The 23,759-nt window shown below is 50.0% G+C and overlaps 8 protein-coding genes across 8 annotated transcripts; 6 read left to right on the top strand and 2 right to left on the bottom strand.

Annotated features, from left to right (window-relative positions):
• Window positions 1-1,022: 1,022 nt before the first annotated feature.
• BO85DRAFT_373159 (uncharacterized protein) lies at window positions 1,023-2,272 on the bottom strand (the record flags this gene model as incomplete). The annotated part of the gene is made up of 3 exons (XM_025656068.1): window positions 1,023-1,466; window positions 1,520-1,865; window positions 1,920-2,272. The coding sequence occupies 3 exons, from the start codon at window positions 2,270-2,272 to the stop codon at window positions 1,023-1,025; spliced, it is 1,143 nt and encodes a 380-aa protein (XP_025514908.1).
• A 2,145-nt stretch (window positions 2,273-4,417) lies between these two features.
• On the top strand, window positions 4,418-5,937 carry BO85DRAFT_449715 (coiled-coil-helix-coiled-coil-helix domain-containing protein). Its single transcript, XM_025660213.1, has 4 exons — window positions 4,418-4,692; window positions 4,932-5,039; window positions 5,237-5,264; window positions 5,397-5,937. Exons 1-4 carry the CDS (start codon window positions 4,607-4,609, stop codon window positions 5,436-5,438), a joined length of 264 nt encoding a protein of 87 aa, XP_025514907.1. The 5' UTR covers window positions 4,418-4,606; the 3' UTR covers window positions 5,439-5,937.
• A 440-nt stretch (window positions 5,938-6,377) lies between these two features.
• Window positions 6,378-9,930, top strand: BO85DRAFT_398085 (MDM20/NAA25 family protein). Its single transcript, XM_025657047.1, has 8 exons — window positions 6,378-6,676; window positions 6,777-7,052; window positions 7,124-7,300; window positions 7,408-7,748; window positions 7,803-8,082; window positions 8,136-8,880; window positions 8,931-9,043; window positions 9,093-9,930. The coding sequence occupies exons 1-8, from the start codon at window positions 6,542-6,544 to the stop codon at window positions 9,837-9,839; spliced, it is 2,814 nt and encodes a 937-aa protein (XP_025514906.1). The 5' UTR covers window positions 6,378-6,541; the 3' UTR covers window positions 9,840-9,930.
• Window positions 9,931-10,653: 723 nt separating this feature from the next.
• BO85DRAFT_421712 (uncharacterized protein) lies at window positions 10,654-12,240 on the top strand (the record flags this gene model as incomplete). Its single annotated transcript, XM_025657941.1, has 5 exons — window positions 10,654-10,828; window positions 10,986-11,077; window positions 11,143-11,525; window positions 11,604-11,699; window positions 11,784-12,240. The coding sequence occupies 5 exons, from the start codon at window positions 10,654-10,656 to the stop codon at window positions 12,238-12,240; spliced, it is 1,203 nt and encodes a 400-aa protein (XP_025514905.1).
• A 354-nt stretch (window positions 12,241-12,594) lies between these two features.
• On the top strand, window positions 12,595-13,754 carry BO85DRAFT_372718 (60S ribosomal protein eL36; the record flags this gene model as incomplete). Its single annotated transcript, XM_025656052.1, has 3 exons — window positions 12,595-12,642; window positions 13,076-13,261; window positions 13,671-13,754. The coding sequence occupies 3 exons, from the start codon at window positions 12,595-12,597 to the stop codon at window positions 13,752-13,754; spliced, it is 318 nt and encodes a 105-aa protein (XP_025514904.1).
• A 666-nt stretch (window positions 13,755-14,420) lies between these two features.
• Window positions 14,421-16,004, bottom strand: BO85DRAFT_373539 (putative UBX domain protein; the record flags this gene model as incomplete). The annotated part of the gene is made up of 2 exons (XM_025656085.1): window positions 14,421-15,810; window positions 15,868-16,004. The coding sequence occupies 2 exons, from the start codon at window positions 16,002-16,004 to the stop codon at window positions 14,421-14,423; spliced, it is 1,527 nt and encodes a 508-aa protein (XP_025514903.1).
• Window positions 16,005-16,281: 277 nt separating this feature from the next.
• pup3 (proteasome core particle subunit beta 3) lies at window positions 16,282-17,721 on the top strand. Its single transcript, XM_025657046.1, has 4 exons — window positions 16,282-16,448; window positions 16,514-16,532; window positions 16,589-17,043; window positions 17,115-17,721. The coding sequence occupies exons 1-4, from the start codon at window positions 16,446-16,448 to the stop codon at window positions 17,256-17,258; spliced, it is 621 nt and encodes a 206-aa protein (XP_025514902.1). The 5' UTR covers window positions 16,282-16,445; the 3' UTR covers window positions 17,259-17,721.
• A 1,526-nt stretch (window positions 17,722-19,247) lies between these two features.
• BO85DRAFT_478173 (sensor histidine kinase/response regulator) lies at window positions 19,248-22,951 on the top strand. Its single transcript, XM_025662884.1, has 3 exons — window positions 19,248-19,385; window positions 19,474-20,645; window positions 20,713-22,951. Exons 2-3 carry the CDS (start codon window positions 19,655-19,657, stop codon window positions 22,599-22,601), a joined length of 2,880 nt encoding a protein of 959 aa, XP_025514901.1. The 5' UTR covers window positions 19,248-19,385; window positions 19,474-19,654; the 3' UTR covers window positions 22,602-22,951.
• Window positions 22,952-23,759: the final 808 nt, after the last annotated feature.

Genomic DNA, 23,759 nt, shown 5'->3' with positions numbered 1-23,759 from the left:
CAGAGCTAGACGACCACCCTAACGGAAAACTAAGGCCGAAGGAGTAACCCGGCGCCGTCGCACCGTCGATACGCCAAATGTATCTCAACAGCTCTTTAGCTCTGTCATAAGTGGGCCACTTCGGGGTTATTACTGCAGTTGGTTCGAAATAACTTGCCCAGAAGTTATTCTAGTCAAGCAGTGAGATGGGGCCTGCTCCTGTCCCAACAGTTCTGATACTTCCGACAAGTTGGCCACCATCACCCTGTTCCAAATTAGTGCATTCACTTCGTATGTCCTGGCGCTTCAGTGAACCTTACGTGAGTATGCAGGGTACAACTTATTTGAATATAATGTGATGGCTTCCATTTCTCGTGGCAATAACTAGGCCAGCGTGTCTCCATCGTATGACAGAAAGGAACATGGCTAAATCCGCACATCAACAACCGTCTGCCACACTTATCTTATCTCCTCTACTCATACCCTAAACTATGGCTATCACCATCTAGCATTCTCTCATCACGGTTGTATAGGTTGAATCACAGCAATAGACATGGAGCTGGAACGAAGTCTCGTCTTCCAGACCCTTGGTGCGCACGGCTTCACCATGTTGTTCCTCTTCAATTGGCAACTGACTGCAGGTCATCTGCATGCGGTGCATTTACTAATACTTTAGCCAAGCAGCGCATGGCTCCGGCTTATGACTTGGTTCTAGCCGCTCTTGTTGCACTAAAGCGCTTGATAACCGCCTCAAGACCACCCACTTTCGGGTTATACCCCCGTAGCGGGTTACCCCCTACAAGAAGAGTGTCTCCTGACTATTTACTGATGTGTTTATGCAGGTTTGGATATAGTATGTATGAGGCGGGAGAATATGGGAGAGGTTGGAATTGATATCCTATCCGATTTAGAAATATTTTCTTTCTTTCGCGAGAATAAAATGGAGAGTAAAATGAGAGCGTTGGTCTTTCAGAGCCAGATTGAAGCGAAAGTGATAATTTTCAAATAACGAGGCTCAGCAGACGTAGCATTTGGTTGTTGCATCATTCGGCATCGGCAAGCGCCCGCTTACGCGAATGCTCGCGCTTCAAATCCTCCGAGATGAGATGGCTATCATCGAAGACGCCCTTGATCACTTTCTCGTCTTCCACAATTTCCTTATCCATATGTTCAAGGAAATTTATCTGCTCCCTAATGAAATTCTTGGCAGCACGCGTATCAAAAGTGCGCCGGGCTCTTTGCTGATCGCGCATGAGCCTATTGACGTCACGAAGACGCTCGCTAAGGAGCTCGAACCGGTATTCGGTGAACTGATGATACAATTCATTCAAATTTGAGATTGGGCGGACTGTTGTGAGAACGGTGTCATCTTTGACGGACGAGGCCCGAGGACGGAAGGACGTCACCATGGTGATTCGCTCCGTCGCTCCCAAAGCACGGAGTGCTTTGTGCTCAATGTAACGGCCTTGTAGGATGACCGCTGAACCCTAGGACAACTCATAAGCCTTGAGCTTGGGGGATCCAATTGTCATGTACTTACTTTCTGCGGTCCCCTTACTTTGACAATTTCGCCATTGCCCGTACGAAGGGCTGTTTCTCCTCCGATCATATTGGTGCAGTCCGACAGCATTGTCACGCAGACAAAGGGGTAGCTGTCAGTGTGCCAGTCGACTATGGCATCATCGTCGCTGGGCTTTACGGCAATGCCCTTACCCAACACCTCAGCTTTCTTCGGAGCATTATGCTTCTCCTCTTCGCTGTGGCCAGAGATGTTCACGTGTCCCAGCTCGAAGTCCATGACCGGGACGAGATCGACACCAGCAACCTTGGAAATTATGGCAAGAGTCTCTGGATTCTTCCAGGCATCATAAACAAATGGAGCGCACCTATTCCTATGTATCAGTCATGGCCTCCAATGGGGTGAAGGCTTCAATATTTACTCAGCTGCATATCCCCTGAGTTGGCATTGAGCGATCTCACTCGAGTACTTGTGGTTGGAATAGACCTCTTCGGTGAGGACTTCCTTGCGCATTTGCTCAATAGCTTCGGCCGAGAATAGTGGGAAGGGCTCGGAGACGCCAACAGGGGAAACTCCACGGCTGTTAGGGTAGCCGAGCTCAACCATAGTGTGGACCTTCGAAGGGGGCACAAAAGCCAGATGCTTGGACGGGTCGAATACCACATTGTTTGGCTCTGCAGTGGCATGTTCGATCTGGCAAGCCTCGCCGGCGATCTCGACGAGCTCATTAATGGCTGAGACCGGGCTGGCCATGCTAGAACCGACTGGGGCCATTGCTAAGGCTTGAGAGGATCCTGAGATAAAATTGGCAGAGAGGATGGTATTCGGTTACTTTGAGGGCGCTTAATGGTCTGTTACTTGCATGAACTGAGAGAAGCTGATGAGGAAAGAGAAGAGTTCAGGGGTGGCCAGGCATTTATACTCGAATCCAACAAACCTGCTCGTGGCAAGATCCGGATCCAAATAACTTCACTGTACGCTGAATCTTGACAAATCTGTGGGCTTCTCCAATATGTGAATTCTCTCTGAAGCTTGACAGCTGATAGCAAGCCCTAGCTATAGAAAAATACGCACGGTATGTTCCTTGGTCAGTGAAGGCATGTTAATGGATGCATGGGCAGATCGGAGCGTGCTAGTGGCTCGAGCATTGAGGGATTCCTTTTTCTTGGGGAATCTCTATTATGAAGTCCTCATATTCGGTGAGATCCTATGCGGCTGGTCATGAACATTAACTGGGCTCCGCTTTTCATACTGCTCGGTGGAAGCAACATGAACATCTTAGGCCTATAGCGGCAGCTGATGGAGATAGCCCGTGGACTGTTCCTGTGTTCGGTTTGGCACAGTGAATCCATAGCCAACCAAGATACCATTCTCATGATGGCCGTCCAATGTTTTGTTGGCCCTGGATTTGTCGGTGCTTTCAGTCACTGGGTAAATTCAGACAGAACAGACCCCCAATGGCAAGAAGTGGGCAGATAGTGATTGTGTCAACCAGTTTTGGAAAGCCAGACCAGGCAGCTTCCCAGCTGGTACTTGTGCGGCTAGCGCCGAGATATCTTACTACCTCATACCGATCCTGGCGCGTGCTTCTGGGTTTCCTGTTTTGAATTCCGGCTGCCAAAGGTTCGATTAGGGCACTCCAGGACCAGACAGGCACCGATGGATGTTATGGTTTGTCGGGATTGGGGGTTGAACGTATATTACGAGAGCTGCCAAATATCTACGCGCTAAGCCACTAGTAGTTGGGGATTTTTGACTTGATTCGGAATAAGTATTGGGATGGGTTTAGTTTTCCAGCTGGGCAGGTTATTTAGCAAGCTGGTGTGATTATCAGGTAACAGAGATCACCCCCTCTCTCACAGCCTTTAGCGGCCCTTGCGCTTTCCGCGCCCATACAGGTGTCATTTGATGTCTGTGGCCGATAAGGGGCATTTCGGAAGGACTGGCAATGGTCCTCGTATCCCGAAACGGGTCATATCCAAATGCATTCTTGCTTGACCCAATTAGAGCAACGGCACTGTAGATGCCCTCTGCGTGTGAGCAGTAAAGGTTGGAATACGTTTCGATAATTACGTCCACCGGCTGATTCGTATACCCGCAGTGGGTATGCAAACACAAATGGACACTGGGCTCATGATTCATATTATCTTATATTATACGGACGGTGTAGTGGGCGTGATGCATACTATCAGTGCTTGCATGTTTACAGGCTAGCTTCATTGTTCAACATTACTGTGATATGGCCAGATGGGGTTATCTCTTAGCATGGATGGGCTACCCAACGAAATAAGCAGACATGCCTTGTAACTGCCCCATCCTACCAATAGCTTTCTTTGGATATGATTTTCTTCCTCGAATCAGCAGCCTTTGTAGTAGCATGGGCAGGACCATGTGACGAACGGGAATAAAGTCAGACAGCATCTGCAACCAACATGTACGCTATCCGAAAACGCTACCAAGCTCTGCTGATCATCTTGACACTATCTGTAGAATAGTGCAGACGGGGGAGAAAGAAAAGCAAGCATATCCCGGAATGCCATGGCAATGAGCGGTAACCACTGCAGATGGCGTCCCAAAAAGATGCAGTACATGTCTTGGAGTCAGTCATTATTGTAATTGAGCCCCTCTGAACTCGTAATTACTCTGGGCTTAATCTCCATCTCTCTGGTATAATGCGTTGATGGCTCCACACTTCCAGGGCGAAAAGTACTTGAGAGCTTATAGTCCATCTTTCAGAATGGAATCGCTCGCAGCCGACCAACCTTAAGTCAGGACTGAAGCATTAGATCAGAACCTTTAGCTTTTAGGCAGGATCCGTAGTCTATATTCTCTCAACCGTGTGCGACATTCAACCGCATCAGTGGGATTCCATTTTAAGGTTCTCATAGTTCTCGGGGATGAGATCTCCACGCCAAGACTGGCGGGTCTGGATTTTCTTCCGGTCGCTTCGATTGGTACAACTACTGCCATCCTTAATCCTCATCAACATTCAACATCCACCCGCAATATCCCGGTTATCTCCTTTCTTGGGTTTAGAGTTTCCTCCTCTCGCAGTCACCCTAACTCGCTCCGGATTCTGGCACTCGCCTGCTCGGCTCATCACAGACTATGGCTTCCCAATCTGATAAACAGCCAACCCCATCCGACCAAACCAATCCCAATGCTTGGGAGCGGGTGGAGCGGAAATTCACCAGGTATGTTTAGGCGTTCGCCTCTTTCTGATTCTCACCGTCAATGTTCTCCTCCTTTTTTTAAATAATAGAGCGCAATCACGCGCTCGAATCTTCGAGCTCTTGGTTTGACTTCTCTCGTGCTGCTCCAACGATTCAATGGTTTCCATCCATCAAGGGAGAGGGGACAAGGTCGATCTGCTAGCCCATGACACCTACTTGTAGATAAGAGTTCATTACTGACACTCACCTGTTGTCTTTAGCAAACCGGCAAGCGAATACTTTGACCCATGTCAAGATTTCGCAGATCGAAGCCTCAAGTGCATGAAGCGCAATGGCTTCGATAAGGAGATGTGCTCGGATTATTTCCAGTGAGTTCACCAATTCGTCACAGGCATCTCCTCGCCTTCTACTCAGTCGCTATGATTGGTTGACTTGCTGTCATTTGTCTCTGAGAAATTATATATGGTGCCGTCTTCTACCTGTCAAGTGGCTAGAGTAACTCCTTTCCGGAGTTGCCTGCCTTTTGTGGTTTATCTACCCCATAGACTGACCAAATACTATCCAGGGCTTATCGGGATTGTAAGAAGGAATGGGTGAGCACGAACCATTACGCTTCTTTTTCTGCGGCCTTGCCACTCCCTTGCTGAGATCACCCCTCGGGGGAATGATTGCACGCCTATTCTTGGATTGCTTTCGGTCATAGATGGACTAACGCATCTCTCCAGTTAACGCAAAAGAAGCTTGGCTCGTCTGCAGCAAAACGCTAATTGAGGGCTTCTTGGGTTTCCTATGCTGCACTGGCTTGCATTCGGAACTGCCACCATCATAGTCGCCCTGTCAGCGCGCCTGTATTTACCAGTCCTTCAATATCTTCTGAGACAGAACCATGTTCTCACTTATCTCTTGCTCTCATTGGTGTGCTACCATTTTTGTTCAAGCCCAAGGCCATCGACATGAATGCTACTTTTCGGCGGTCTCAGCCATGCACCAGCAAGCCGCTTATATGTTCAGTGACTTGACGAAAACTCTGTTTCCAACACCTGCTGCTGTTATCGGGAAAGCGATTACGATTTCTGCCATGATATACCTGGCCTTCCTTCACTATTCCCCGGTTCGTCTGTACAGTGGGGGAGGTCTCATTTGGTCATGATCCTTCCTGGCGTTCATACTGCATGGCTTCAGTCATTGGTCTGGCTTCTGCTATCTGTATAATATATGTGTCACTATTATAGTAACCCCGGTCCCAACTCTTGACTCACAATACCAGAATTTGTTAGCTTTATGATATCTATTGCAGCATCATTGTAGTCGTGTTGCTTCACCGAACCACTAGTGGTAGTATTAGTAAATAGAAGTTTGGACAAGCAAATAAAGTACCGTCCTATTGAACTGAATTGGCGAAGTGTATACTCCGGGTTAGTTACTAAAATATACTACCGGTAGTACTGCTACCTAATGCTCTACAGAGCACAACATAGAGCTAACACCCTGTGTCTTCCTCCTCTAGCCCACCTTGCCAAAGCTACACTAGATGTCTCAAAGATCTTAGATAAAAATAAATAATGTTACTAGTCATACTTTCCATACTACTCGTGCACACTGATGGCTGCCGCAAGCATCAAATTCCCCGGCGGTCACCGCCTTCCCGCAGAGCTTCCCCGCCCACCAAACTCAGCAGAAAGCCGATAAAGAAAGTATGAGGAGACAGGCACCTTAATTTCTCCCCTCATCATCGCCGTATATACTACCCCGCACACCGTGTGCTGTGCTTGATCGCGCAGCATACGTTCCTGCCTCCTTGTTCTTCTTATAATTAAATAGACCCCTGGGATCTGTACCCCTCCGACTCTCCGAGTCTGCCCCTCTCGTCATGTCCACCAGTGACGCCGTGTTTCATCGGCGGAACAAGCAGGTTCAAGATGCCATTGATGGGCAGAACCTTAAGCAGGCTCTTCAACTGATTGATAAGCGCATCAAGAAAGGCGAAGACACAAGATTCCTTAAAGTGGGTAATAATTCTCTGCTCTATTTATGCATATAAAAACGCTACCTTCAATCGCTTACCGTGGTTTTGTCAACATACATCTGCTAACTAATGGATAAAGGCATGGAAGGCAAACATCCTGTTCCGTCACGCCGACGACGCAAACCGTAATCGCGGTATCTCAGAGACCCTCGAATTATGCAAAGCTGAACCGCCCACAACGGATCTCGACACCCTCGATATCCTTCATGAGACGCTGGAGCGGCTGCCCAACCATGCGGACACACTGAGGAGTATCTGGGAGAAGGCCTCGAAGGCCAATTCGAAAGACTTGGATATTCAAATGAGATGGTTCGAATATGCGTTTGAAGGCGACGACTGGAAGTCCGCACAAAAGGTCGGTACACTGCACGGGCATTGTTCATGGTTTCCGAAGCTGATGATTGTCTCTCGTTGGCGGATTCTTAGGCTGCTATGGCTCTTCAAAGTAACTTCCCAAAGACGAGGAAGTACCACTTGTGGGCCATCTTCCTTAGCTACCTCGTTTCCATCGACCAGGCTAGCTCCGAGGCTGATCGCAAACTTTTTGGAATGCTGGCCTACCGTATGATTTCGAAGGCTGCCGAAAGTGTTCCTTCCGATTCGGTATGTTCTTCTCCATTTCACCCCCGACCCCCGTTGGACGTTCTGTCCGATATGAGTCTGCTTCGATGGCTTCAATGGTGTAACAAAATGGTGATGATTGAAAACAGAAGGAATTGCTGAGCCCTCCCAGAGCTATCCAATCGGCCGAGGAGTTGCTATTGCTTATTAAGATCTTCGAATCCCAAGAACGTCATGCCGAGATTGTGAAGATCCTCGATAGCGAAAATCTTGGCATCAGCTCTCGCGTGATCCAGAATGACTGGTCATTTATTGGAGAGAAGCTTTCGAGCCTGGAAAAGGCTCAGATGTGGACCGACGGTCTGGCCTACACCAAGGGGCTGCTTGCGATCCCGACGAACGAAGCTGAACAAAAAGCTCTCCAGGAGCGTGACGACTGGGCTGTTTGGCACCTGCTCATTGCTGCAACCAAGAACATCAACACTTCAGAGTAGGTGCTCCGCTTCGTTGTGTGGCATATACAGCAGCTAACGTTATGCCCAAGAACCACGGATGCGACACGGAAGTTTGTTGACGAGTTTGTTGCGGCTGTACCGAAGTCCCGCAATGCGCAATTGGCTCGACTTGACCTGATGCACTGGTCCTTCCAGGCGGGTGTTCTGAAGGCCGAGGACCTGATAACCGCTTGTCAAGAGTACTTCGATCGCAATAAGCACAAGCTTTATTGCTTTGGCGATCTGCGAAGCTACGTTCCAACACTGGACAAAAGCTCTGTGTTGAAGTTTGTAGAATACGTATCTGCAAGCGCAGCTGGTAAAACTGATGTAAGTCACGAAGCTCGAAAAGGCTTAACTCCGGCTAACCCTTTCCGTTAAAGGAGGTTGCAAAGATCAATGCGCTCAAGTGCGAGTACTGCTTTTTACTGTCGGCAGACGAAAACAATGCATCCAAGGCAAAGGTTGAGGAGTTCGTTTCTCGTTGCCTGCAGGTCTATCGCGAAGTCGAGCGCCCCGAAAAGAGCTCAGCACCTTCTACTATCGAGAGTCAGCCCAGTGATGACTTGTGTCTGCTTGCGGCCATGAGCTTGATTCGCTTTAGTGGCGCATGGATTCCCGACAGCAGCGAGCAAGTCCCGGATACTGTTCTGATTCGCGCAGCAGCAATCCTGGAACGTCTTTTGGTTGACTCGCCTCATAATTACCAGGCACTGTTGCTTCTCGTGAGGATCTACCTCCGTCTTGGCGCAGGATCTCTTGCCCTTAAAACGTTCAGTAAACTCTCGGTGAAGCAAATACAGTTCGAGACGGTTGCTCATAACCTCTTCACCCGTCTCGCGACTATCCACCCGCACTCTGCACCACCAATCGAGGGAGCAGAGTACAAAGACTTCAACCCCCAGTCTGCTTTTATCCAGGCACTCAACTTCTACAAAACAGCCGATGTCACGACTGTTAGGAATCGTTCTAAGGGATTGGATTATGGAAGCTACTTCAACGTACAAGGCACCATTGATCTGCAGAAACGCCTTAAGCAGAGTATTTGCCGCAGAATGTGGGCTCTGGATGTGAGACGCATACAGCGACTGGCTGGTGGAGACCCTATGGGTCGTTACCAAGACATGGGTAAGTCAGGTTATCTTTAGTCCGAGGTGTGTTGCTCACACAAATAACAGCGAGAGATACATCACCTCTGGTCGACCAGCGTATTTTTGACGCATTCATGAATTGCGAAACGCCTGGCCAACCCACCTTTGAGGAGCGAATGCGCCTGGGACCCCTGCCTCGTGTAAGCTAATTCTCGTCCTGCGACCCGTGGATATGGCTGACCAGTCTAGGATCAATGGATCAAATCGACAAGGATGACTGACCATCTCTTTGACCTTCTCAAATCTATGACTGCTCAGAAACCCGTCTCTGTGGAACCTGAGTTGCCTAGGTTTGAGGATGTTGTGGGACCTGAAGCGGAAGTTGAAATGACCCCGTCAGAGATCGAAAGTGCCAGGGTGAACCTTAACATTCTAACCTTGGCTTTGTTCCTGAACGGATCGAAGTCAGTCACCTCGGAACAGGTGGATACCTGTCTCACCCAAGTCGAGGAGTGGCTGGAGTCCAAGCTCAACGACGTCACTGTGAACGACGCCAATATCTCGCCAGTAATATCCAATACGGCAATCTACGTGAAACCAGAGGCCCCAACTGCTCCGTCCTGGAGGTACTTCCATAGCCTTTTCACGGTACTCGACTCGCTTAAGGCCCTGTCCCTTCTCTACACAGTTGGGTTGAGAAAGGGCACCAAGGGCAAGCTGCCGAAAGAACGTGTCGAAAAGTTGGCTGACAGGACACGCCAAGTCCATCAGGGTGTGCGAGCCAATGTTCGAGCCCTCAAGTCTTTCATCTCTGCTGCCGGTGTTCTCGGCTCGCTGACTGATTTGGTCGTGGCTGGTTCTGGAAGCGAAGATGGCACCCAGCTCCGTACCGAGCTGGAAAAGACTCTGGACACAGCTGCTTTGGAGGTGTTCTGTGGCGAGCTGATGGAGAGCTGGGAGGAAGGTCTTGGTGGGGTGTTCGCCGTGTCTATGTAAAACTCAGCGAAAGCAGCATGCATTGAAGCGAGTCATGAGAATCAGACAATCCATCCTTAGCCAAGTTTCCCCATAACAATATAATCTATCCACTAATATCTTTCTCGGCGTGTGACATCCGCACCCAAGATGGCAATTGCTACGATCCGGGACCATGGGCAAGTCTGATATTTCGGTTTCAGAATGCTTCCCACATCTGTCGTACAGTTGGACCCCAAAGGCGCCATTGAGAAAAATTGGCATGTAAGACAGACGTGACCTTGGAGTTAGAAGAGCCCTCACGAGACCTGTATGTGAGAATGCTCATCTCTCTGCTACAACGAAGATTCGGTATTTCACTTTGATTCCGATCACGCACGGCTGTCCCATGTAACCCATGCCCTTGGGTCAGAAACATGGTCGATGAGTCTAGCGAATCGAAACAGCCAGTGAATGAGACGGTGAAGCACCAGGGTAAGCTCGACAAGCAAAGAGAGGGTCACACTAGCATTGCAGCGTACTTTCCCCGACCCATTGGCGTGGGCACTTCCACAACCCTCCCAGAGTTGTACCACCCACCAGTTCCCCGGCAGGTTGTGACGCCTTACTATCCAGGGGAAAGGGTTTCCAACTTCGTTTGGGACGAGTGTTTGATCCTCATGGCTAGCAAGGACAGGGTCCTGCAAGAACTAGTTACACCCTAGAATGTATCACGTTTGTCGCCTTGGGGCCAGGAACAGAACAAGGGTTATAAACTCCGGTTGTCGGCTTGGTAGGCCTAGTTAATGGGATTGTTGCTGATGTAGCTCTTTCCCTTTGTCTGGTGGACGAAACCATGGCTGAGGTCTACTTGAATGGAAACTCTTCCTCACCCTCTTATGACTATCGCTACTCGCATCAGCCTTGGAATGTGGTCACTCAGACGGCGTGTCTTGTCCTGAGTACTGGCTTTGTTGCCATGCGGCTGTATTCGAAGATCCATATCACGAAAGCGCCTGGTTGGGAAGACTGTATGTGGGATCTTGTTGTTATTCGTTTTGGGCTCGTTGATGAGGTGCTGATGAGCTGTGTTCTAGGGACTTGCTGTCTGGCTTGGGTATGGAACAACTCCTGCTTGCCGTATCATACGCTCATGCCGCATCCCTACTACTTAGCTCGGACTGTTAGGTTTTGTCGGTATCTCCCTCGAGGCAGACAGACATGGAATCGGTGTTCATCAATGGGAGGTTGATCCCCATGATCTGAGTGATTTCGCCAAAGTATAAAACGACCCTGTCCAATCTAACTAGGCATATCTGCCACAGCTACTGACCTTGAGATATAGCTGATAAATGCATCGCAGGTTCTCTATGGGCCTCTGATATTCCTCACCAAACTGTCCATCTTCCTTCTCTACTTGCGGGTGTTCGCTCCATCTCCTAAGTGTAACCCGTGGTGGTTCATACAGATTCTGATGGGGCTTAACTTTTTCTTCTACCTGGCGGATACTATCGTGAAGATCTTCGAATGCACACCAAGAGCAAGGATCTGGGATAAGACTGTCCCGGGTCGTTGCATTGATGCTGCCATACCTGTCCTTGTGACGTCTATCGTGAACGTCGTCTCGGATATCATGATGCTGCTGATGCCCATCAGATGTGTCTGGCGGTTGCAAATCACTTTACGGAAGAAAGTAGGCATTACAGCTATATTTGCAGCTGGTCTTTTGTGAGTTTGCCAGTCTGAATTGTTCCATCATGTTCTTCAACGACAAGTAAACAGCGCTAATTGCAACGGATAATATAGCGGCTGTCTCGCCAGCGTGATGCGTCTGCATTGGAGCGTCAAAAACCGCAACACAACGGATAATACTTACGATGCGTTTCCTGAGCTTTTATGGACGTAGGAGATGATACCTTTCCTTCAATCCTATCCAAAGTGTCCTTCTTTAGGGATTGATATATATAACTAACCATGTCCTGCTAGAACGGCGGAAATAACCTCTGGAATTATCGCCAGTAGCTTACCGGCCCTGCCGAGCTTCTACAGACACATCTCCCAAAAAGCCAAGACACTCGTCAGGAGCATAAGCACCGCAAGTCTGACTACATTCAAGAGAAGACTACCCAGCACAGGCAACGGATCTGGGGCTCGACAGTCTGTTTCGCATCTTTCCTGGCATCCAAGTTCCGATCCAGGCAGATCCGAACTGGTGCGGTCCGGATCGGACTGGGAGATGGGGGAGATCGGACTATTTCACGGAACGTTCTTCATGACTACAACAGGCACGACGGAGGGAGATGGGGAGAAGGGGTTCCACTCTAATATCGATGGGCTCCGGGTGGAGGAGGAGGGATGTAAACAACAACTGCCGAGGGATGGAATTCTGAAGACAGTGCAGGTGGAGATTGAGTCTGGGCCTGCTCTGAAAGAGTACGAGTAACAGTTCAGTATATTCTAAGTAGAGTGGGTTGCGTATGAGAACGACGGAGATGGTGAAATTGAGCAGGATCTCATAGATGGAAACTCCGCATTGATCCAAAATCCCCATATATTCTTTAAACTAAACTAAACTAAACCCAAAGTAGCTATAACGGGTTGACACCTCAGGCATTAACACATGACAAAGGCGGGCAAACCAACCCTAAGCCCTAGTGCTCGCTACGCACTGCCGCAACGGCCAACCAAAACCCAGCAAAGTCTATCGCGATTCCATCCGCACCGACGCCCCTCGACTTCGACAACTCCCAGCAGCAACCTCCGTCGTCGCCAACCCGCAGTCGTCCCAACCGTCGTGATGGCGCAAGAACGTTCCGGAATCGTGGTCGGTCTGAACAAGGGCCACGTACGTTGTCCCCTGTCCTGAAGCTTGTTTTTTGAGTGTCCCGTTTTTGTCTTTGCGCGTGGAAAGATTTGGTCCGGTCGAGTCGACGAGATTTCAAGCGTGTGAGCGGTTTGCGGAAAGGTACAATTTGGATGGGAATGGAAAAGGAAAAGGCCGAGAAATTTGGGAGGAATCTAAGAATTATATGTCCGGAGAAGGGTCTTTTTTTGTCTGCAATGCGGCGGAAGGATTCCTTTACAACGACCCGACAAGTTTTTGACCTTTACATTCGACATGGAAAAGATTGGGAGCTGGGAATTGAAATCATCCGACTCGGCTGGATCATATCAGACTACTGCTGCTTTGATATCTCCAATCATGGGGAATTTCGCGGTTGAAATACACAAGAAAGATTCAAGGACAATCGGACTAACATGTCATTGATATCTTGCAGAAAACCACCCCCCTCAACACCCCCAAGACCCGGATCAGCCGTACCAAGGGCCAGTCTTCCCGCCGCACGGCCTTCGTTCGTGAGATCGCCCGCGAGGTTGTCGGTCTTGCCCCCTATGAGCGTCGTATCATCGAACTCCTGAGAAACACTCAGGACAAGCGCGCTCGTAAGCTCGCCAAGAAGAGAGTACGTTTGCCAATGCCTTGCCTTTGTTATCTGGAGGGAAGGTATGGTTGGGAGGTTCGATTGTTTGCTTGTCCGCTTGCTCGCTCGATTGTCTTTTCGGTTTCGGTCCGTTGTCTACGTGCATCATGTATTTCGACGTCTCCACGATTACGCTTGATCGGCATGTACGGACCCATCATTATTACCGGACATTACCTTGGAGAAGAAACCGCCGTCGACAATCCATCCATCACCAACCAACCATGAATGCCAGCGGGAAACAACAAGCCACCGACGAAGCAAGCAACACACCAACCGCGAAACCATCGAGCAAAACGAGCAAGCAAGCAAGCAATCTGAATCACCAACCTATCAACTTCCTCCAACTCTTCTATACCAAAACCACCTGCTAACATACTATTTTCTACAGCTCGGTACCTTCGGCCGTGGCAAGAGAAAGGTCGAGGACATGCAGCGTGTCATCGCCGAGGCCCGCCGCACTGGCGCTCACTAAGCTTTCCATTTCTCTCTCCTTCAAATATCTCCTGTTTCCAGTTTTCTCTCTCTCCTATTAGCCAAGAATGAGATAACGAAAACATCCCACACCCAACCTCAAAAAATGAAATGAAAGTGAAAGTGAGAAACAAGAACATTTATGTTTCAATACATCCCTCTCTCTCTCTTCCTCCGAGTTGTAAATTAGCCCCTAGCCCCTAGGGCGCAATACGTGGTGTGCGTGTGAGGGATCGTGGCTGGTAGGGGCGCTTGACTTGATCTCAGTACTTCAGCCCCCACAGACCTCTTTCACAAGTTTGTCTTGGAGGACTTTGGGGGGAGTCGGGGATCAAATGGACAGGAAAACGAAAAGGGAATGAAATGAGAAGGGTTTAGAAAAACGGAGTTTAATACAATACCACTGCACTACTGGGATTTTTTCTTGTTTCGGATTGGTTTGCTTGTTGATGATGTTTTGCTTTTGGTAGGTTTATTTGCTCGTACTTATACTGTAGATGTACTTCGAAGGACCTTCACTACTACTTATATACTATCCGTTGGGAAATGAACGGAACTATGAGTTGGTATTAGACAGCCATATGACTCTCATTTGTACGGTACATTGCGTAGGTTGCTTGTTGACATCAATCATGACTATTTCACTATCTATCTGCTACTATATCATTCATTTCTTGCCCGGCAACTTCAACCACTTAGGCATTCCGCCCGGTTTCCGCTTCTCGCCACGAGCCCCGTCTCCGGTGCTTGTCGGCCTCGGCCTGCTAACTTCTGAGTTATCTGTTACGTCCTTGGGCTGCTCGACCTTGAGTTCCTGCGCGCGTGTCCGCAGTTCCGGTTTTAAGAGTTCCCGGCTTTGCCGGGCGGCCGGGGATGCGTTCGCATCCCAGGTGAAGTTGACCAGCACACGGCCGATCATGGCTAGATCCTTGACCAGCAGCTGTTGGTCTGAGTCGGGGATAATGTTTTGAATGTTTCTCCCCGGCTGTCCTCCGCTAGATGTCTTGGGGAGGGAGGATGTAATGGTGAATTTCTCGCTGGCGAATGGCGCGGCAAGACAGTTTCGAACGAAGTCGTAGAGTGACTTGCCCGTATCTTCCTGTCCGAACTTGGCCAAGACCTGGCTTTGGTCTGGTAGGCGCACTTTGACATCTACTTGTGTGACTGCGGCGAGTCGTTCCTCTTCTGCAGCTGCCTTGGCGGCAATTTCGGCGTCCGTTGGGAGCCGTTGGGGTCGGGAGGTTGCGTTCAGTCGTCGCTGATGTGCCTGTGCGTGTTCGATCGATGGGATGTAGTCGGTCTCGTTGTAGTTTGTTTGTGCGGACTGGGGTGTGGTGTTGGAGGGGGGAGAGAACACAGTTATGGGGCGGGAGAAACCAGCTGGTACCTCGGTGGGTTCTGCAGCAGGCGCATCAGATGTAGGAGCAGTTGGTAGGGTTTGTTCAGTAGTTGAAGGTGCCTCGGATGTAGATGCGGGCTGTTGCTGTGCCTCCTCTTCTTTGTTGGATGTATCGGCCTGTGGTGGTTGCTCTGTAGGTGCAGGCGGCTCTTCGGCCTTGGGGGTCACGTCGTCGAACGGTTTGAAGTAGTCCTGAATCTTGACCATAGCCTCCTCCAAGGGTTCCTCTGTACGGCGAAAACTCAGCCGCAGTAGCACATTTCCGTTATTGAATCCCAGCTGTGCCAAAGACTTCTGCAGATCAGTGAACGAGGACAGTTCCCGTTCCATAATCTGAACGACCGGGGTTTCGTAGTAGAGTCTTCCTGCGCCTTCATTGCCACTAGGGACACCTCGTCCAGTCAGATTCCGGGTTGAAGCACCTCCAGCAACCCCAGCCTCGAATTTGCGCAATACTAGCCATATTGTTGTCGTGCTGGGGAATTTATCCAAGAGTCGTCTGTTTGGGGGTGCCCCTCGTGCTTCTGATTCAGGCAGTTGTAGAGCGACGGTGACGACGGAGGGCGAACGGGAGAGCTGAACCAACTCCAGCTTTGCGCCGGAAGTGAGCCCAGAGAGGCGAAATACCAATGAAAGATCGAGCTCTTTACCTTTGTATCTTGACAAAAGTCGTCAGTCTTGTGAGCTTCGTAAGATGGGTGTAGTTGATGCTTACTTTAGTCCATGTTGGCTGGCATCCACACCTAGCTTTGTACAAGCTTCTTGTAGAACATCAGTTAGATGCTTTCCAGGTGTCGTCTTGATAGTAGCTCGTCGGGCTGTTGAATCAAGAACCACGACATGAGAGCTCATGATTTAAGAGGGATTGGTGTTGCGGGGCGGGGAAGATGAGGTTGAGAATAGGACAGAGGAAATGGCCGTTGACTGGCTTTTTTTTGCAGCAGTGAGCGACTGTGTAATCAGCTTATCTATTCAAACCCAACTAACAAAAGTCTAGACCAGTAGAGTGAGAGAAGAGGATGAGGAGGGTGAGGGGAAATGGTTGTTCAAGGCGGAGGGAAGTGATTGTAGGCAGCGGGCGCAAGCGTCATCGGGAGAAGCTCGGCGGCTCCACGCGTTGCTGGCAGAGCTTCAATCACTCCTCCATCCATCCATCCTTCGCCCATCTTCCATCTCTCATCGCCTCAACCCTCCCTCTACACGCTCACATCTCCCTTTATCTCTTGGAACTTAACCCGGAAAATCATACTCAATCTTATTCCGAGCTTCTAGTTGTGCAATTCTTTGTTAACCATGGTATGTGTGCTGCGTGACCCTCACCTCTTCCTCGAACGAACCTGGCTGACAGACCTCTTCCACAGAGTTCCCCTTTCGATATCAGTATGTACTAGCTTCGCACAGCTTACCATCATAGCTACTAACTCTTGGATGAACAGATGGCGGTGCCTGCGTCGCCATGGTGGGCAAGGACTGCGTCGCAATCGCCTGTGATCTCCGGTTGGGTATGCAGGCCCTGACTGTCTCCAATAACTTCCCCAAGATCTTCAACTACGGTCCCTCTACCTTCCTCGGTCTGACTGGCCTGGCTACCGACGTGTCAACTGTGTCCGACCTTTTCCGGTACAAGGTCAACATGTACCGCCTCCGCGAGGAACGGAACATTGCCCCCCAGACTCTCGCCAACCTGGTCAGTTCGTCGTTATACGAGAAGCGGTTCGGACCTTTCTTCGTCAGCCCCGTCATTGCCGGAATCAACAGCACAACGGGGAAGCCTTTCATCTGCGGATTTGACAGTATCGGGTGTATCGATTTTGCGAAGGACTTCATTGTTAGCGGAACTGCCAGTGAGCAGCTCTTTGGTACCTGCGAGGGTCTGTGGGAGCCGGACTTGGTAAGACTCCTCCCTCGTGAAGAGGGAAATGAAGGTGGTGATGTCGAGTCTGTACTAACACCATGGTGTAGTCTCCCGAGGACCTGTTCGAGACTATCTCGCAAGCCTTGCTCAGCGCCGTCGATCGAGACGCCCTTTCCGGTTGGGGTGCACAGGTGTATATCATAGAAAAGGACAAGGTCACCAAGCGCCTACTTAAGGGAAGGCAAGATTAGATGGCATTCTCTGGAGTATAATTGTTTTCTAATGTCACGCCGTTCGTCTGTTTAATTTACGTCCCTCAACATGGAATTTTGCTGTTGATGGCAGTCTCTGGCGCCAATTGTCTCGACTCAAAGATACGTGCTGTCGATAGAGATCGACCAAACAGAAAATGAGTATTATGAACTATGATCAAGCCCTGGATAGCCATGCTTGGGGTCTAGACTTGCCGCCTAATACATAATAGGCCGAGTGAAGGGTACAAGCTACCATGTGTTTTACACCCATCGGCTCCTACCTTCGATGTCTGGCCCGTTGTTTGATTAATAATTATAATGGGCTTGAGTAATACGACGTAGCTCTTATTACAACAGTAAGAAGGGTTTCTTTGGCTTATTACGCAGGTAGTAGGCATCTACATACCGACGGCAGATCAGTCTTCACACCCTCGCATGCTGCAAAGCACACCCCCAGGACCAATAGCTTGATTCGAATCAGACCTTTGAGGTCTAGTGTTTTGGTTCTATTTTCTCTTTTCCATTTTCTAGATTCCCACTAAGGGCCGCGTGACGGGGATAGCTGCTGTACGCTTTAAGGAAGTTTTATGCCGTGGGTTACCCGGCCCGTAAATTCGTAACCCTTCCGGTACAGTGGAGACCTCATACGTACAATGTGAATGCCCGGATGGCACAGTTGCATAATGGCATCTGCCACCCCGGTCGAGACCTCGCCGTCCGTGCATATCTGGGGAGAAAAATAAAGGGTGACTGTTGGGAAGCCAACTGATGGGTGAAAGAGGAACATAACAGGTTCGTTGGTAAGGATGATTGCAGGATGAAGATATGATGCAGAAGTCGTAGGAACCGATCGGGTTGCAAACGAGGAAGAGTCTGGGTAGAGTCTGGGTCGGGAGGTCTCCCGGTGACAGTTAAGAGCCAGTGAGAAGGCGTGGTGACGATGTTGACGGTCGTCACTCATCAGACGAAGGAGGGTCTTCTACCTCCGTAGGCATCTTCATCCATGGATCGTTTCCCACTGCTGGCGAGGTACCATGTGCAACCCACGAATGCTGAAACTGGGAAATTGGTCCCGGAGCAAAGTGAGAATAATTTATCCTTAGCTAGAGTGTTGCAGTAGTGTAAGTTTAGTAGGCAGGCATGCAGAGATAGCCACGGGGTCCAAACCGGTGCTGACCTCCCCCCGGTCGATCGCAACCTTGAATCCCCTTTTTCCCCATTTTGTGTGATCCTTCAGTCATCCTGGACTTGGGATTCCCCAGAACCTTTTTCGCAAAGCCGGGACAAGTTAGAGTCTCGAAAGCCAGCGAGAGCCTGGTGAAGGGGAAGTCCAAAACTTGCCAGCATCTCGCTCCGTTTCAGCCTCCCCGCGTCTAGACCTGGCGATCGGCCCAAGTTGGCCCCATCGATTTCTCAGGCTCGCTTCTTTCCCCTCCTCATCGTCCCATTCCTGGTCGCTCCATCTCATCCCGGCCTGGATTCTCTATCTCGCATTCCGTCACTCTTCCTTCCTCCTCTTCCTCCCTCCCCCCAATCCCGTCTCCATCTCCCGATCTCCATCGCCCCTATCCCTCCTCTTCTACTGGCCGTTTCGATCTGGCATCCTGGCACCCCTCTCTCCCCCCATCCTTTCCTCTCTCTCGATCACCATCCGCCCGTTCACCGGTTGGTCTGTGCCATTAATCTCTGCCCCAGAATTTGACTCGGCCAGTCGTCGAGGGAACGCTTCTCAACCATCGCGATAAGAAATCGAAAGACGGATCAATCTTCAGGGGTTTTCAGGAACGGGAAAAGGAAATCCGAACAATATAGCTGAATCCGAAGCATCCAGCAAATCACCTACAGATTCTTTCCAGCGGAGAGAAAAAGCGGAAAAAAGGGAGATTTCTCCCCTCTCCCCCCCCAAAAGCAACAGAACCTCTTGGTCTTCTATTGACCAGCTTGCACCCTAATATCCTTCGAGTCACTCAATTTGATCCTATCGGAGGATAATATAATTTTCAAGGCCGGTGCCTGCTCTTTTGCAGAGCATCCCCCGCGGTGTAGCTCAGCGTGGGCTTCATCTTTTCTATCGACCCCAAAGTGATGTATGTATTGAAGAGCCAGAGCCATCTAGGACGGGCATTGTGCTTGGTAGCCTCCTTCTATCCCTACTACACACCCTGCTGGATTGAATATAGCTAACGAGGCTCCTGTTTGACTGACAATACAGACCGAAAGCCATGCGCTGTGCCCCTTCCAACAACCTGGGTCTTGATTCATTGATATCTTATCAATCCCCCTCGGTAACCTGGCGACCTCCCATATTATCATCCAGCCCTGTATCTCCGCCTTAGATTTGGTCTTTAACAGCAAATCGAGGGAACTGCAGTGCACCCACCATTCGGCACATCATGCCCGATTCCGCGGAGTCAGAATGGTCTAAATCCTTTGCATCCGGCCCAACCATGTCGTTACTTCCGTGCAAATCTCAGGTTCTTCCGAGCGATGCGTCCGCATCTACTTTGCGCGAGGACGATGCGCAGGCCGATTCGTCCGGTCGCAGATATATCGGAGCGCCTCAGAACGTGGCAATCGACCGGCTGGTGAAATTGAAGCAGGATCTTCGAACCCTCGGATCGGAAAAGTTTTGGAATCATCTCATGGAGAATATCAGTTCGATCTGTGACGCTCAGTACGTGTTTGTTGCTCGCAAGGCCCGGGAGGACGAGTCGGTCAACGAAATACGAGGCCACAAGCCATATTTATTCGGCTCGGCATTCTATTACAATGATGGATACGAAACTGCAGGCATGCATCGCCACAGATACTTTGCTGGCGGGAATCCCCTGTCCCATATGGATCACGAAAAGCCCTGCTTGATCCCGGAGAATTTGGGCTCCTACATATCGTTCGATCAAGATCAGCTGCCGTTCGCTGCAGAAGGCTATCTGGCTGTCCCCCTGTTCTCGGAAACCAAATGTCTCGCATACCTTGGTCTGATGTGGTCGGAGTCCGGATTGAAGAAGCGTAACCTTTCGTGGTCGTTTCTCGAAATGATACTGTATTCTTTGGAAGATCTGGTCGTCCAGCACATCCGTGACGATCTTGAAGCGGCAAACACACAGCAGGCTAGCAACAGCAAGGCTAGAAGTATGTCTGCCAGCCACGCGATTGTCGAGGATGCACACATCAGCATCCCTCATGGATTAGCCGACTTTGCCTCTCACCCATTGAAGCCTTATGCCCGGAGTTTGTCACATGAACTCCGCACGCCGATGCAGGGTGTTGTCGGGATGCTAGATGTCATGCATGCCACAGTTCGCGAAGCTATCCAGGACAAACCATCTCCGAAAGCGGGGTTCGTTTTCCGAACACTCAAGGAGAGTATCGAAATGGTTCAAGGTTCGTGTTTCGTCGGTTCTTAGATCCCCTTTTCCGAATGCTGACTCGCATTTTTCCATCTTTACAGATAGCGCGAGACGAGCGGTCGAAGCAGCAGACAACGTGGTCCACGCCTACGACCTGAACATGCAAGTCCCCAAGACTCCTCAACTCGAAAGAGACGATTGTTTTGGCGGACCCGTCCAAACACCATTGAGCACATGCGACAGCCGGCCAAGTGTCTTCGTCGAAGGAAGCAACATCACGGTTAATCCGTACAAACGACGACGGAGTAATCCGCCAGAATGGAACATCGGCACAACGCCAAAACAGAAGGTCCCACGCGTCGTGTCGCCAAAGGGACTTTCTCCCCGTAGCGAGGAAGTCAAAAACGCCGTCCACGAAAGCGAGAAGTTGATGAAAGCCGCCCCTGCTCATCAGATAGAAGCAGTAATGGCCAACATGGTCAATCCCCGACCATCGCTGGCAGTTCGCCGCTCGGCACCGCATCTCTTGTTGGAGGGCATCAACGTCAATGTTGTCCCCGCGCTGAGGTTCACCAAGCTTCGCGATCTGCTCCGTCTAGTGATCAATGAATCCTTGCATGTTGGCGGTCGGCCTGACTTTGCTGTGAGCAATGCGACCGACACGGGGGAGAAGATTGAGATCCGGTCACGCTCATCAAACGGTGAAGTGTTTTCCAAAACCATCAATTGGTCGGTCGATCCCGCGCTACCGGATACACTATTTGTGGATGATCGCGACCTGGCCAAGTTGATTTCGTGCGTTTTCCTCAATGCGGTCAAGTTCACCAATAGCGGTGTGATAACCGTGTGTGCCACCGTTGGCCGCAAGACCAACGATGTCTTGATCGCTGTGAGGGACACTGGACCTGGAATTCCAGAAGCATTCTTGCCTAAACTCTTCAAGCCGTTTGCTCGGGAAGACACATCTACCACTCGGAGTAAGGATGGGCTAGGACTGGGTCTCCTTGTAGCCAAGGGTCTGGCCAGGAAAATGGGCGGCGACCTCACCTGCGTTCGCTCCTGCACCACCGGTCCCGACCATGGCTCCGAGTTTGAGATCAGAATTCCGGCCAACCAGCCCGATCCGACATTGGCTCCTCCGAACAAGCTGTTGACACCGCCGCAGCTCTGCGATCCTTCGCGCCTGACCAGTGCGAGCACCTCGACGGTAGAATCGTCGTTGCTGTCGCCCGCGCTGCGAACACCGAGTCAGCCGATCCAGCAGCCGTCACCTAGTTTGACTGAGGAATCGTCTGTGACGTTGACCCCTGCGCGCTCGGTTCCCCATTGCAAGTCAATGCCACGCCACATTAATGGTGACACTCATGACAGTAAACTTGGTGAAAAGCATCCACTCACCTTCCTCGTTGCCGAGGACAACAAGATCAATCGGCGTGTGTTGGTTCATATGCTGAAGCGCCTTGGCTATAGCGACATCTACGAAGCTTGTAATGGAAAGGAAGCGGTCCGCATCATGCAGGAGGTTCTGGTCGCCCAAAGCACAGCAGAAGGCCCCTCTCCCAAGCTCGAGAGCACGGCAGACGGGTTTCCGATTCCCAATCCTCCGAATCATCGCAAGAAGATGAAACCGGTGGACGTTGTGTTGATGGACTTGTGGATGCCAGAAATGGACGGATACGAAGCCACGTCCAAAATTCTTCAGCTAATAGATGAATACCACGGTCAAATCCCCCCTAATTGTCGGCCTGAGCAGCAGCATCCGCCTCCCATAGCGACGCCTGCAGCCCATCAGCCTGTGGCGCCGACGGTCCTTGCCGTCAGCGCTGATGTCACCGACGAGGCACTCAGTCGCGCCTCGAAAGTGGGCATGAAGGGCTATATGACCAAGCCGTACAAGCTCTCGGATCTCGAGCGATTGATCCTAGGGTTTTGCAGTGATGCCACGACCCCTGCCGCCAGACAACCCGACGACTCGACGATGAATACATGACATAGATACATACTCCGGTCTTTTCAGTTATTGATTCCCACCCCCCGCTTTATACCTCATTTTGTCTTTCTTTTTCTGTTGTTGTCTGCCATTGAATCTTGATTGGATCTGGTACCACAGCATGGGCGCTGTTTCTACTGCAGGGAGCAGCTGCATTAATGTTAGAAGAATAATTTTTTAGTGCTGATGTATTTACGAGCGATCTTCTGCATCCTTTATGATCAAATGATGACTGGGGGCAAAGATGGAAACGCACACGTTTCGTCCAACTTGAAAGAATGCAATGATTTTTGGATGGTCCAACTCTTTGAATGAATGCTAGATAGATAAATCTCGCTGTTACTATCTATACGACCTTCCCTCCAAAAGCACTAACTTAGTAGACCCGAGCCACCGACAGTAGCGAAGGAAAGACAAATCATCCTTTGGGTTGACATAGCCGAGAATACTTAGTATGCACACTAAACAACCATTTATAGTAGCAGCCAAGAAACCCTAGAAAACTCCACGACAATCGGGCTTTGCTGTCTACATCTCTGATTGTAAGTTAGCATAGCTGTCAGCACAAGTGCCGCGTATGATATTCTGTGTTCGAGGAGGCAGTGTTGCGATGGCTCTAGTTCGTTTTGTTGTAGGACTACCTCCAGGAACTAGCATATTTGTTGGGTTGGTATAGTACACTGCTCTGCTACTATGCCTCGGAAAAGCATAGGCTGCGGGCTGCAGCAGAGCAGATGCAACAGGGGGGTCTGTGGATTATCTTCTGGTGGTTGGGACCAAAATCAGTCTAATAGGAGCTGTTGCTACTTTGGGATGAATAGATCGGATAGCGGCATGAAAGAGAAGAGTTGGTTGATGTCGTGAAATGCTGTGGGAAATTGAGCATAGCCATGAAATCTATTATACTCTTAGTGCTGAGTTACTTGCATGTGGCTTGTGTTGAATTGGGAAAGTTCTCAGGCATACTTCAGTTAGTAGAAGTATGACAGTGATGGATTTGCTGGTGGGGGAACCCAATTCTGATAGAACAAGTGATCCATACTAGCAAGGAACTAGGGAAAGTCTACCACCATATGTGCCACGTTAATCCAGTAAGTATTATCAGTCCTCCTAATTGATGTAATTGTATGGAGAGTAGTATCGGCTGCTGTCGTATCT

Source organism: Aspergillus piperis (genome assembly GCF_003184755.1).
Source record: "Aspergillus piperis CBS 112811 unplaced genomic scaffold BO85scaffold_10, whole genome shotgun sequence".
Taxonomy (NCBI): domain Eukaryota; kingdom Fungi; phylum Ascomycota; class Eurotiomycetes; order Eurotiales; family Aspergillaceae; genus Aspergillus; species Aspergillus piperis.
This window is presented reverse-complemented; position numbering and strand designations above follow the sequence as displayed.